General features: G+C 34.2%; 1 protein-coding gene across 3 annotated transcripts in view; it reads left to right on the top strand.

Moving 5' to 3' along the window:
• The window catches only part of LOC131030494 (probable phosphoinositide phosphatase SAC9), a 169,001-nt gene that overhangs the window by 106,598 nt on the left and 46,589 nt on the right, over positions 1–15,814 (top strand). For all 3 annotated transcript variants that reach the window (XM_057961335.2, XM_057961336.2, XM_057961337.2), the window contains 2 exons: positions 5,211–6,047; positions 8,977–9,174. In XM_057961335.2, coding sequence (XP_057817318.2) covers positions 5,211–6,047; positions 8,977–9,174 — 1,035 coding nt within the window. The remainder of the gene's footprint in view (positions 1–5,210; positions 6,048–8,976; positions 9,175–15,814) is intronic.

The raw sequence follows: 15,814 nt of genomic DNA, 5'->3' as shown, positions 1-15,814 counted from the left end.
GACGTGGAACTTCAAAGGCTTTGTTACAATGAGATAGCATAGAAAATTGAAACCAACATTATAATCATGAGATCTAGACCATGATACAGCAAGAAAGACAAAGAGACAACAATTATTAAAAAGTCATCTAAGACAAGAGTATTATAAGACAAGGTCAGCTCTTCTTTATAGTGGCGTCTCCATTCAAGGAATTTGGTGAAGGATGAAAACAGTGGTAAGGCCAATCCTACTGAAGTTTAAGTACAAATATGATAAAGAAGAATATTTGCGATCCTATTCAAGTTTACTTTAAAGATATAAACTAATTCTGGCTGCAAGACTTGAGTTTAATAATTAATATAAACAACTGTTTATAAGGTTGACTGATATATGGCAGTGCTTTGATTAAAGACTTTAATAGACAGCGATTCACATAAAGCAGAAGCAGCGATATCAAATCTGTCAAAACAGCAATGACATACTAAAGGATAAGTAACTAATATTGATATGCAGCAATTTTCATTAGTAAAGGTTGTTAGAAGGAATCACAGCACAATAAAGATCAGCGATTTTTTTGAGAGGTGGCATTGGGAATTCATAAAGCAGTGCTTGTAAATAATAATAGCTTCTGTATATATTAATTTTAAACAAATAACATAAAGCATCGATTTCATTACAGATTGTTTTTATAAAACAATTATGGTTTAGAGCAGCAATTAGACATGTCTCCTTTGAAAAGAGATATCTAATCCCGAAGACTATGCTTCATTAATTGATATGGGGGTAGAAAAAGAGAGAAGTGAGAGATGTGCATGGAATAGAAAGGAAGAAATATTAGAAAGAGATGTGTGTGGAGAATTGATTGGTAGATCATACTATCACAAGGAGATTTGAAGAAAAGTTGAATAGAGATTTATGAAGAAGTAAAGATCAAGTAAAGAAAGATGGAGTGAATAAGATTCAGATATAGAGAAGATTCATGAACAGACTTAATGATGACTTTTGAAGCAGACTTATGAGAGCTTATGCGCAGATCTATTAAAAGAATTATGAGAAGATATAATGCAAATTTAAGAGAAGAATTTATAGCAGGTTTGTAAGAAGAGTTCATGCAGATATAAAAAGGAAGTTCATGCAGAAATTGAAGAGGGGTTTATGGCAGATCCATAGAGAAAAGTATAAGTAAATTTGAAGGACGACATACGCAGATTTGTGAAGTATTTATGGTAGATTTATAAAGAAGAGTTTATGCAGATTTGTACAGCATTTATGAAGAGGAGTTAATGCAGATTTAAATGAAAATATGTATAATTAGATTTTGTGAAGGCATAATATGTATTGTGTTTGAGAATCGTTGTTAAGTTGGTGCTTCCCCAAACGAGGTTGGTGCCTCGTAGTGTAGGAATTGGTGGCTCTTGTAGGTTGTAGCCTATGGATTGAGGGGATTGGTGCCTACAAAGTTGTTAGAAGATTTTATATATAAGCAATATTTGCCATTGTTTTCTCTTGTAAGGGTTTCCACATAAAATTGTGTGCTCTTTATTGTGTGCATCTTATTTGTTATAATGCAATTGATATACTGAAGTTATTAAATTTGAAAAAGCAGATGTGAGTATTAGAGAATATATTGAATGTTTCCCATCAGCCATTTGTTATAATGTCAGAGGGGGAGAGAGATAGAAAGAAGGAGATTTAGAGAAAGAAAGAACTATGTTGCCATCAATGACAAAGGGGGAGATTGTTGGATTAGTTCTCATTGATGCCAAAGGTGAGAAGCCATAGTTGTCATTGATGTCAAAAGTGAGAAGACATAATGTCATTAGTGTCAAAGGTGGCATAAGAAATGGGTGTTGCTATTTAAGATATGAGAAGCTTTTACATAGAATCATTCAACAGGATAATTATAAGAAAGGTTTGCAATCAATTGTTGTAGACTTGAAGAAGATGCTGGGCATCTTAGTTACTATGCATGGTAGATTAAAAGATCCTTTGAGAAGATATAAAATCTACAAATTGGGGCCATTAAAGAAGTCGACCCTTGAATTTGAATTAAGTGCAGGTCAGGAAGGCATTCAACCAATGCATGAAGTAAACACCAGTAAAGGATATAAAACAGGGCATATCTAGAATCACAATAGCATATGCCAACATTGCGAATGACGTGGAGCTTCAAAGGTTTCGTTACAATGAGATAGCATAGAAAATTGCAACCAACATTATAATCATGAGATCTAGACCATGATACAGCAACAAAGACGAAGAGAGTACAATTATTAAGAAGTCATATACAAGAGTAATATAAGATAAGGTCAACACTTATAGTGGTGTCTCCATTCAAGGAATTTGGTGAAGGATAAAAACTGTGGTAAGGTCAATCTTGTTGAAGTTTAAGGACAAATATTATAAAGAAGAATATGGGTAATCCTATTGAAGTTTAAATTAAAGATTTAAACAGTTATTTTGGCTGCAAGACTTGAGTTTAATAAATAATATAAACAACTGTTTATAAGGTTGACTAATATATGGCTGCACTTTGATTAAAGACTTTAATAGACAGCGATTCACATAAAGGAGAAGCATCGATATCACAAATGTTGAAACAGCAATGACATACTAAACTATAAGTAACTAATTTTAAATTTGCAGTGATTTCCATAACTAAAGGTTGTTAGTAGGAATCACAGCACAATAAAGATCAGCGATTTGTTAGAGAGGTAGTATCGGGAGTTCATAAAGCAGTGCTCGTAATAATAATAGCTTGTTTATATATTAATTATAAACAAAGAACATAAAGCAACAATTTCATTAATAGCACAATAAAGAAGTCGACCCTTGAATTTGAATTAAGTGCAGGTCAGGAAGGCATTCAACCAATGCATGAAGTAAACACCAGTAAAGGATATAAAACAGGGCATATCTAGAATCACAATAGCATATGCCAACATTGCGAATGACGTGGAGCTTCAAAGGTTTCGTTACAATGAGATAGCATAGAAAATTGCAACCAACATTATAATCATGAGATCTAGACCATGATACAGCAACAAAGACAAAGAGAGTACAATTATTAAGAAGTCATATACAAGAGTAATATAAGATAAGGTCAACACTTATAGTGGTGTCTCCATTCAAGGAATTTGGTGAAGGATAAAAACAGTGGTAAGGTCAATCTTGTTGAAGTTTAAGGACAAATATTATAAAGAAGAATATGGGTAATCCTATTGAAGTTTAAATTAAAGATTTAAACAGTTATTTTGGCTGCAAGACTTGAGTTTAATAAATAATATAAACAACTGTTTATAAGGTTGACTAATATATGGCTGCACTTTGATTAAAGACTTTAATAGACAGCGATTCACATAAAGGAGAAGCATCGATATCACAAATGTTGAAACAGCAATGACATACTAAACTATAAGTAACTAATTTTAAATTTGCAGTGATTTCCATAACTAAAGGTTGTTAGTAGGAATCACAGCACAATAAAGATCAGCGATTTGTTAGAGAGGTAGTATCGGGAATTCATAAAGCAGTGCTCGTAATAATAATAGCTTGTTTATATATTAATTATAAACAAAGAACATAAAGCAACAATTTCATTAACAGACTTAGTGAAGACTTTTGAAGCAGACTTATGAGAGCTTATGAGTATATCTTTTAAAATAATTATGAGAGGATATGATGCAAATTTAAGAGAAGAATTTATAGTGGGTTTGTAAGAAGAGTTCATGCAGAAATTGAACAGGGGTTTATGGCAGATTGATAGAGAAAAGTCTAAGTAGATTTGAAGGACATATTCAGATTTGTGATGTATTTATGGCAGATTTATAAAGAGTTTATGCAGATTTGTACAGCATTTATGAAGAGGAGTTTATGCAGATTTGCGAAGCATTTATAAAGAGGAGTTTAGATTTAAAAGAAGATATGTATAATTAGATTTTGTGAAGACATAAAAAGAGTTTATGATTCATTAAAAAAGACATAGTTTGAGAAGGAGAATATTTATTCATTTAGAAGTTGGTGCTTCCCCAAAAAAGGTTGGTGCCTCATAGTGTAGGGGCTGGATACTTGTGGGGATATACCTATTCTTGTGGGATACAAATATCTTTTTACTCAGAATTCTGACTGAACTAAGCAACTGCCTGTCATAGATACAACATACAGCAACAATAGAATTCACATTGCCTAGCATTGAGATTGTTATCATGGGCCCAAATCAACATGGATCACTAAAGGTTTTATGATAGAGGATTACCATGCTCTGTTCATTTGGTGGAGTGTTTTATGTTACTATTTCTTTCTTATATAACAATATCTGTTTTGTTTGCAGACAGGAGATATTGTTTTGTTTCTCATAAGCTATTGCATGGTCGTAGGCAAGTATACTTACAGGGATAAATAGGATATAGTGCATAATAGCATTCTTTGAATTGGCAACACTTTTGGGTGAGTGCCTGCTACCCTTATCTGAATGGTACTTGTAAAATGATCTTCTATTATCTGCATATGTAGATTGTTGATTTCCCTTTTATATTAAGCCAGTATGTAGTCTAGAGACATTGAGGCAGGCCTTAACAATCAAATTCTTCTAGATGTAGTGGACACTTTGGTTTTGAATCTTTGATTGCCGGGAAGTGCACGTATACTTGAATTGGTAACCAAGAAAACTCATGGAGCCTATTACTTTCTAGTTCCCTGTTTTGTTGCAAACGAGGATGTGGTAGATGGTCTTATTCAACAGATGCTAGGGGTTTTTATAATCTGTTTTGTTGAGCTCACAACGTAATATTCTTAATAAAATCTATGGAACTGTCTTAAGATGTACAACATTTTGAGTATATGTGGCTTAGTCAATGATTATCTCCTTTTACAAATGTTACTTTCAGACTGTAGATGCTGATGGCCCATGCATGACCGGGTTCTCTCATGCATATTATTTGAGTTTCTTTCTTTCTTTTGTACTCAATGGACAAAACCTTTATAAGAAGTAACATTTTGAATTTGAGTGTATATATCTGTCAATTGGATGCTCTTTCATTTCATTATTGTATTTTATTTTTCATTGCTTAGAAATCTGCTCTCTTTATGGTTTTATTGCATTTAATTACATATTTTTGTTTGATTTATAATTTGAAGTGTAAAGCAGCAATCAAATGCTCCACAATGACTACTTGAAGTTTCAGTTGATATAGATTATGTAAATTTGGCTGAATATGTTTTGTTGGTTGCAGGCAAAGTCCTTGGATTATGTAGAGAGTATGATGCTTGAAATAGAACGTCTCAAGTTGAATATGTCAGCTGCAGAAAGAGATAGAGCTCTCCTTTCTATTGGTCGTGACCCTGCGACTGTTGATCCTAATTGGTTTTTAGAACCCTCATATATGGTACAATTACGTAAAGCTGCACAAAATCTCTCATTGCTAAGTGAGTTTGTTTCTGAGGACAAGAAGTTATCAGCTATTGGTTTGGAGACCGATTCAGAAGACAGTTTGGAATTTTGGAATGTAAATGGTTTTGAAGATCAATGTGTTGATCCAAACTGTGAAGTCCGTGCTGAAAAGAAATTTATCAAAACCACAGATTCTACAGTTGCTGCTAAAAAGTTGCGCGAGCTTTTAGTTTGCTCTCGTTGTTCAAGAAAGGTCTGTACTGTTTGCATGGCTGGAAAGGGTAGTTTATTGCTTACAAACAATGGTTCACTTGATGCAATGGGTCCAAGGGTTGTTCCTGGCCAAGGTGGGTCAAGTCATGGTGGTAGTTCTACATTACATTCATCAGCTGCAGATAAAGTTCTTTGTAAAACTTGTTGCCCCCAAATCATTCTAGATGCTCTTCTTTTGGACCGTGTCAAAGTTCTCAGTTCTTTGAGGCAAAGGTCTCGTGTGAAGTCTGCAGCTTCAAAAGCTTTACAACAGGTGGTAGGATACAGTCCAGGAAATTCTGGTTTGGACCTTGGGAAACCCAATGATGATTTTGAGAGAGCTGGAAAAGATCAAAGTGGGTTGCACACTTTATTTAAAGGAGAGTCTTCACTTGCAGAATATCCCTATGCAAGTTTGTTATATCCGGTGAGTCTGTAGTAGATCTATTACCCATGCCTTTAAATTGGCATGCCTGCATTTTGATTGACTTGGTTTGAAGTAAGATGTCTCCAGTCAAGCATTGATGACTACTGCCATTTTTTTTGACTTTTTCTGAATACTGGACTCGAGATATAGTGGAGGTTCTTGCATGCTATGTAAGATTGGATGTTTAGTTTTTGACTGGAATCAAGAAAATACTCTTGGGAAGATTAGTTTTCTTTCTGATTTTTTTACATAATATCAGTATAAAGTATAAACAGTATGCTATGATTCTATTAAGCAATACGTAAAGACTATCAGCCCTAGTTATCATTCATTTTTCTCCATTTTATGTGACTTACACAGTCAACTCTGTCTAGAAGAGGAGTAGCCTATATAAATACAACATTCTTATGTACAAATATAAAAGGAAGTACTTGTGGAAGATTTCAAGGCAGGAACATCGAATTGTCTAAACAATCTTATTAGGTCTAGTTAGCTGTTAAAATGCATTAGGAGTTCGAGTGAGTAAAGCTAAGTTGCTATCACAAAGTTTGCAAGTGGAAAGGTAAATTATTATGATACTAAGGAATCTAAATATATCCAACATACCGATAACAGTATTGTAGATCGTACAATATCATGTCTTGACCGGATCCATGAAAATCGGAATGTCTTTATCATCAAAACTCAAGTCATGTCACTAAAAACTATATGGATATCCAAAGACCTAATGATAGATAACACCTCTTGCAACAGAAAAATAAGAAATCATATATCTAAATTTAATGAGAATAAACTTTGAGTTTCATACATGCTGATGCAATCCAAGCAGTACTGACAAGTGCTTTTGGCAATAGGAAGCTCTGGGCAGTGATGGCCTTTCACCAGCATTTTCACTCTTCAGATTTGCAGCTTGATTGAAGAATTATTGGGACTGCTAAGAATATTTTAGGAGCCTCTGTCTTAGGGATCGTCTCCAGAATAACTTGCACAATTTCATTTATGGAAGATAATTACCCTAGAGCTCCTGTACTATATAACAATATTGACTGAGAGACTCCAAGTATCAGAAATTTGATTGAATCTTCAAGATTAAACAACCAAAGATATATGCACAGTAATGTTATAGTTAGTCTACCGCAAGGCTACCAACACTGATTTGTACTTGCACTCATCCTCTCATCACCATCCTGCCCAAAAAGCCAGTGTCCTCAAAACTTTGGTCTCTCGTGCCTTTCTGATATTTGATGAGGATAATATTGACCAAGAGATCTTCCACCTTATTCATGTTTTCACATTAAATGGATACAAAAGGAAACATATCGTTAGAGCAATCAAGCAAGCTGAGCTTAGATGTGGTCCTAATCGTGAAGCTTTTCCCTCTCCATCCTTCCCTATTGCCTCCCTCCCTTTCGTTGAAGGCCTTACCAAGAAGATTGCTAAGATTTTCAATAAAAGGGCTCTTCATTGCACCTTCAAACCCTTTCACACCCTTAGGAATCGCCTTCCTTGCACCAAAGATCCCAAGGACCTCTTTCTTAACCTTGGTGTTTACAAAGTGGTTTGTTCATGCGGCACTCCCTATATAGGTGAGACTGGTCGCTCTATTAGCACCAGATTCAAAGAGCATTGTGCAGATATTAGACATGAGCGAACCCAAAAATCTGCCCTTGTAGAGCACTCCACTAAGACAAAACAACACATCCCCTTAGAAGATACTCAAGTCTTAGCCAAAGAAGAAAACTACTTCAAAAGAAATCTCTTAGAGGCTATTGAAATCCATAACCACCCCTCTAACCTAAATTGGGTTGAAGGTTGGAATTCAAGCTTCTCATGGCATCCTTTGTTAAATCGCCTTAAAAAGCTTTAAGTACCTTTTTTCCTCTTTGTTCTCTTTCCCCCCACCCTTTCTAGGTTAAGTTTTCTGTCTAGGGTTTTTGCTCTTTATTTTTTCTTCCTTTATGTTTCTCCCCTTGTTTTCTTCTGTTTATCTTTATTATTCCCTTTCTTTTCTTTTCTTGTCTTTATATTTAACCTCTTTTTCCATCTTTTATTTTCCTACCTTTTTATTTATCGTCTTTTGGTTTTGTTTTTCTTTCAATTTTATTTTATTTCTCTTCATTTTCCTTGTTTTTCTTTGCATTTAATTTCTTTTCTTTTCCTAATTTCCTTCTTTTCCCATTTTCTTCTCTACCCTTTATTTAGATTCATTTTTTCTCTTTTCTCTCCTTCACTTTTATTGGTCTTTTTTTAATCTTTTCTTCTTATCCTTTCCTCTTATCATTTTTAATCTCCTTTTGTTTTGTTTGTTTGTCTTCTTTCTGTTTCTTTATTATTATTTTTGGTTTTAATACTTTATTTTCATTCACTTTGTTCTTTTTGTTCCATTTTGAGGAGCAATTTTCTCCTTCTAATCCTATTTTTTTTGTTTGTTAGTTTTCATTAGTATATATTAGTTCTTTATTTTTTGTTTTCTTTCTTTCGTTTCATTGTCCTTAATTTTTCCTTTTAACTTATTTATTAATTTATTTTGGTTTCTGTGCCTTTGACATTGGATTCCAAGTTTCCCCCATCTATTTAGACATCCTGGGTTGTTAAAACTTAAAACTATCATTTTTGCTCTCTTCTCATGCTTTCTTGCCCTGATGACCGATTATAGAGTTTGATCCAAAACATTGGCACTTAAAAATCTACATGGTTGAATCCAGAAGAATCTCAGTGTATAGTATAATACCTATCAATCATGTTGAAATTCTATCATTGCCATTAATAATATTTTCTGTTCTGTTGATGGAGTGATTGTATTTGGAGCTTTGATGATAGATTCAAGAGTTCTCACTCTTCCTATTTTCTCCTTTCACTAGATGAAGTGATTTCAAAGAGATGTTCATGGTTACATTTTTGATCATTTAACTTTACATATCATTTGCAGGTTGAAACGGCAGAGGGATCAGAACCATCCCTTTCCTTACTTGCTCCTGTAGGTCTTGGTTCAGCAAAGTCATATTGGAGAGCTCCAGCAAGTGCCTCGAGTGTGGAGTTTGCTATTGTCCTGGCCACTACATCAGTTGTATCTGGTGTAGCTTTACTTGTCAGCTCATGTGGCTATACAACATTGGACCCTCCTCTTGTAAGCATTTGTTTTCAGAAGTTTTCTAATAATTGTTTTCTTGCTTTAAGCCATTCTGATTATAACTTCATCTTAGTGAATGGGTATTGTTCTGCTTTTCTATTTATAAGTGATATCTCTGGTTTACTTTGTCATTAAGGCATATGTTCTTACTTATTAGTCTAAAAGCTATATTTATATTGTTAGTGATTGTTTATTTTTGTGGGAATTAGGGAAGGGGTGAGGGAGGGAATAATGGACATGCTTAATATTAATGGAAAAGGAAAGAGCACAGATGTGACAAGCACAGGAGAAGAGCAAAAATATGAGCTGGCTTGGCATTGTAGTTTTTATAGGAGATAAACAATAAACACTTTGAGAAGATTTGGCTTCATTCATCTGCTAAGACACATCAATAACAAACCTTTACATAACAATTAATCTATCACTAATACTATTCACATCAGGGTCTGTACCATTAGCTATGAAACCTACTCCTGTGAGCTTGCTAAAATGAAGTACTATTTCTTGGCTCTCCACCAGAGCATTGATCTTCTGGAATGCAAATTTAGAACATGTTAGATTTTTCAACAATTACTGTTTTCTTTTGAGACTGCCATGTTCTACTTAGCCTCTTTATGAGGTCCCTTTTACTTGGGATCCATATCATCTCCTTATTGCATTGACTCTGGAAGAGACTGATTAGCAACAAATGCCATCCTGGATTTAGGTCTACATATAGGGAAATGCCAATCTGTTGCTTGGGCTTAGGTGGTACTGGAGCTACCTGCTTTGGTAGTCCGCCTCTTTAGTGAAGATAGAACAATGGAAAACATACAATATATAGATTGATATAAATAAAAATATAAAATATGAGATGAAATGATAGATGAAAGAGTGAGTATATACACAAGTGGGGGATGTGAGTAGAGGGACACGTTCCCTCAAAATTAGCCCTTGCTAACTAATTAAGATTATAGAAGATCCACTTTGCTGAAAATTCTGTCATCAAAACGAAGAAAGTGAAGGATGAGAATCCACTAAGAACACAAATCTTGGACTTTTATTAATATTGTCAATGACAGTTCAACATTTTTGGCTGTTTACGTAAGTCGACTGGACATCCTTTACCCATTCTGGAATAATTACCCATATTTTGAATGGGACATTAACTGCTTGATTATGTTCACCTTTTTATGTAAAACTAATCAGGATAGTCTAAAATGTCAAACATTGGAATTGTATCTAGCCACTTTTTGTTTTATTGTCGACAAGAGCATTTTTAACATAATATTTGTTTACCTTAAAGGGCTCGATTTGGTGCTGAATCCATTGCATAATACTTAGCATTGATTGCCAATGCTCCCTTGCATATCATCTTCTCCATTTAATATAATGATACTAACTTTAAGGACAAAGGATTAAAACCCTTCAAGATATAGTGTTGACCTTTCCATTTAATTTAAGAATTTTCTTCTTTAAGCTGTACATGATAAATCGAAGAGGTGATAATTGTTTGATGCCTAAAACTTCATCCTCTCCTTGCAATTGTATTGCATAGAAATTACTTTGTTACTTGAATTACATTGCACAGCTGTACACAATATGTGATAACGATTTGTAACCATTACTTACAAGACCTTAGTTGGGTACATAAAGTATGCTCAACACCTTTGCTGTAGATAAATTTTACAAAGTTGTGCATGCTTTAAGAATTGATCTGGAGCATGACTTTTTGGTTCTTAATATACACTTGAATTAAAGGTTTCAGGCTAAGTTACCGGGTTCGCCTATATAGGCCTCCGTATTGTTGGAATACGGTTCTGTTTCGTGGTTTGTCTATGTTACGAAGCTCGGTTCGGCGACTCCAGCTCCTTGGCCTCCTGTTGCTGACATTTTGTGTCTGACTCAGCTGACATGCCAATGTAGCTATACGCTAAGTCACAACATTTGCCTAAAATTCATATGGGTTAAGTGTTTTTTTCCTGTAAAAATATATTTGATAAAAGCCCTTATTTTTGCGTTTTTCCACGTCGGAGGAGAAGAATTGCTTGAATGATTCATAATAATTTCTTGTGGCTAGTAGTGAGGCTGTTCTTTATCCAAAGAACAACTGTAGTTGCAAGTCTAGTTGATTCAAGGGGGAACAACACACTGTCTGCTCCAAGGATGGAGAAAATGAATGCCAGCTCTCTTTTAATAATTAACATTCGGTTTTAATTTTTAGGTTTTCTTTATTTTAAATTTTTCTTTTTAAAATAGAACTTTTTTCTTTATATTTTATGTTTCAAACTATGTTCATTAGTTATTAATTTTAAAGTATATATATATATATATATGTTGTTTTCGTACTAACGAACCCAAACCCCTTTTCAAAATTTTGCCGAACCAGCGAACCGGGCTCTCAAACCTGAACCAGTAACTTAGGTTTCAGGCTGATGAATCCTAGTTGATGCAGTGGCTGAGATATAGGTTAATCATTATTTGGTAGTACATTCACTTCTGGCTCAGAGTTTCTTTCACTGCCAACATTATTGATATTTGATTCACTATTATCAGTATCTGCATCATGACAATTATATAATTTCTTTCAAGCTTGAGCATTTTGAAAGAATATTTCTTGTCACCTTTTGTTTTACTTACTAATCTGATGATGATGTGGAAGTTCATATCTGGTTGAATACTCGTTAGATTCATTTTATAAATCATTGTAGTGGATTGACTTGACTGGTCACTGGATGTTGATGTTAGTTTAATTAGGCAATGGTTCCCTCATTATCCTTGTCATCCATTGGTATATGTTGATTATCATTTACCAAAAATTTACTCATTCTGGAACCATGCATTTGAGGTTTGTAAGACAACATACTTGGCTACCTGTTCTTTCTCATATAACTTTTAAAGGTTTGTTGAAAATAGAAGCATATCATGTACAAAATGAAAATTAGAATACCTTGAGGACCCTCTTGCTGTAGCCAAAAGTTGGTGTAGTTGGCCTTTTGGCTTTAATCTCTGCTACATAATTATATACAGTCACTCCCATGGTGATGAACTAAGCTGCTAGTCTAGCACAAGGTTGGATATGGATATAAGGTTTGGGTAACACTAATACGATGAGTTTTTTCCTTTGGCCAACTATAAAGGAATCATGTCTTATTTATGAAGAACAAAGAATTTTATAAAAAAGGATTATGCAATCAGCAGATGAATTATCTTCATTGAGGAACATATTCAGCATGCACGTGCACACACACACTGTATAAACATAGATATGTATATGTGTGTGCTAAGTCACCGCATTCGCCAAATTTCAGGCATGAAGTTCGAAATTTGGCGGATTTCAAAACATTAATAAAAAATTGTTGAAATTCGTCATATATACGGTATGGCAAATGGAAAATTTGTTCTACTAAAATATGTTTACAATAATGTCCGGACGATGGTAGAAGAAAGCTCTATCAAAGGAAGAGAAAGCTCCACAGTCGCCATATAGATCATCCCAAATGTTTAAAACTTTACTCTGAGCATAGATTACTGGTATATAATTTGGCATTAAATTTGCTTCCAGGAGATTAGTGGTATGGATTAGGTGGTGCCCACAAAATTCATATTCATCCATTTTTTTACCGAGTCAATTTTTCAAGGCTTTTCATGAAGAGGGTTATTAATCTTTTAAGTTTTGTTCTTATTTTATTTTTTTGCTTTTTCAAACTAAATTAAAATTATTTATACTTCATGTTTTTATTGGTTGTTTAATTTTGTTTATTATTCAATATGTTAAAACTTAATATATATATATTTTTTTTCGCTCGGTAAAAGGCCAAAGCCAGAATTTTATTAAATAATAAACAAAATTACGTTTTCTGCTCAGTGCAGGTGCCAGTAGGAAAGAGCAGAGAAGAGAAAACCTCCAGCCTCGCCCGAGACATTAAGTCCAGTCAAGTAATGGTACTAAATCTCTACAGCATTTAAAATTTACATAATTTCCTTCTTAAGCCCTTCATCCTGGGCTAAACAGGCCCATCATAGGGATTTTCTACATTCTGCCTCCAATTTCTGTAGAAACTTGCCTCCTTTATCTAAGTTCACAAACTTCTAGCTAGCCCTGTCACCTGCAAAACAAAATCTCAACACAATCTTGGGGCATACCACTTCATGATTTGTTAGTGCCGAAAAAAAGGACTACTTTTATATCAACAAGCTTTTAGTATACTTTCCACTACTGCTAATGCAACCAAGGCATCTTTTATATTGAGACAACAAAGAGTTCCTATACTGTTGACTATAAGATGAAAGATTACCTAGGTTACAATAACATTTGTGAGAAGTATACCTGCATATCACATAAACAACATTTCCATCTGTCTTATTATCCATGTTAGGACCTTATTTGCTACTTAAAATTATAATCAAAGAAGTCTCTTAAGGTAAATGATTCAATGAAAACTAAACCAAATAGGCTAGTTCCATGGTACAGTCTGGAACATAGTGATACCGTGATACTTATTGCATTTGCATACTGAAGATAAATATATCCAAGAGTGACCATAATTCATACCTGGTTAGTCATATTTGAATGCTAATATAAGAAAACTATCATTAGAGTATATGCATTACTGTAAGAGATACCCTAATTGTGACATGCGCTACTTTAGTATATATATATATCTGTAAATGAAAACATTATCTGTGTCCTTGCCCTTAGTTATCTATACTATAACAGTATCGATATGGTAATACGCATGTTTCTGTGTATTTAGTATATCCAAGTCATCCCCTTTGTCGAAATGTAGAGATAACCAGGCATTTGTATAAAGTTTACTAACTATAGATACTTCCTTACCTATATAATAGAGCTAATTATATCCAAATTCAAAAACCTTGGTATGAGGATATCCTTATCCCTCATTGTCATATGCGGCTTCCGTACTAAAAGCTCATGCCTCTGCAACCCCAATGTCATTGGGGTTTTCGTCTTGTATTGGGGTCCAACCCTCGTCGATCATATAGTTGACCCACCATTCTCCTTTCGGTTCTTTTACCACACCAAGCCATTGCTTGAGGAATGTGATATTCCTTTTTATATCTGGTTGTCATTGCAGAAAGGATTTCTGATCCTTGATAGTGAGAATGGGCCTCTTAAAGTCTATTTTGAGTGATTCACCTTTATCGATGGCCTCAGAAACCCTAACGCATTCTTCCAGGTGGGGGATACAAAGATTGTCATCTACACAGTTAATGTCCATCTCTAGATTTACCAAGTATTTGTTATTAAATATTATTCTGCATAATGAGGCTGTAGCTACCTTATCCTCTCCCATTGTGAGTAGAATGGCTGCAAACCCAGTAGGGATGTCACTGTTAACTCGTTTCCTATGCTCTGTATTCATAAGCTCATTACCCAAAATCCTCTTGGTCGCATGGATGACCAAATCATCCTCAAATCTCAGAATAACTGACCAACGTTTCTTAGATATCTCTCCAACAAAGGACATCTCTCGTTTTTCCGGGCGCAAGCAAATACCAGAATCCATTGTTTACGATAGAGTGCAATGTTGGAGTTTAGGTGTTACCTCTAGATATACCGGTTTTGCTAACCGACTCTATCACTCGATACATGGGTTAACAATAAACCCCGACTAAGCGATAAGCTATTCTGCAATGAGTGACTCCTCACCTCATGATAGGCGAGTATAATTATTATCGGATAGGTCTGGTAGGTCTCTGTGTCTAGGATGCCTTGCTAGAGCGAATCCAGAGTTTGTTATTGTTTACTTATTAATGATCGTCTGTTAACCCTTTGCTCTGGTGTCTCTAGTGCATGATTGTTTCAAGCAACCAAATGATACTCGCATAGGAAGGCCTAACATATGATAATTGATACTCAGATTATGTGTCTATATGTGTTAGGATGTCTATTTCTATAGACACATATATAAATACATATATATATGTATAGGGGTGTTTATACATATACATATATATGTATATGTATATATATCCCTATATATATATATTTATATGTGTATATGTTTATGCCAATTATACATATAAACATCTGCACGTATTTATGTATGTATGCCCAATGTAAATATAAATGTACATATATATATGTGTATATATGTATATATACGCATGTGTATATAGATATATACATATATATATGTCAATTGAGAGCTAGAGAATGAATATGAGGGTGTATGATGGTGAATTTTAAGATCTGGGTAACCTCAACTTTGTGTTTATCATTGATGAGCATATATATTCATATATACACATATATCTCTATATATGTATATATATATATATATATATATATATCGTTGTGCATATATATATATATCTCAATGTATATATGTACATATACACATACAAATATATTAGTATAAATATATATGTTCATATATATCTCTATATGTGCATATACATATATATATGTCGATGTGAGCATGGGGATGAAAACATGAGAATGTGAGAGTAGGCGCTGAGTGTACACTGGTACTACGATCTATATGTTTGTACAAGATGCCCCTGGCTGCCCATGAGTTGCCTGTTTTGAGTGCACAGGGATCAAGGATGTGGTTTTATTCATTCCATTTGCCCCTATATTAGCTAAATTATCTGCCAATGTGTTAGCCTCTCTATATATATGATTTATTGT

The sequence above is a fragment of the Cryptomeria japonica genome, chromosome 2 (genome assembly GCF_030272615.1).
Source record: "Cryptomeria japonica chromosome 2, Sugi_1.0, whole genome shotgun sequence".
NCBI lineage: Eukaryota > Viridiplantae > Streptophyta > Pinopsida > Cupressales > Cupressaceae > Cryptomeria > Cryptomeria japonica.
The sequence above is the reverse complement of the archived record's forward strand: the minus strand, read 5'-3'. Positions and strand labels throughout refer to the sequence as shown.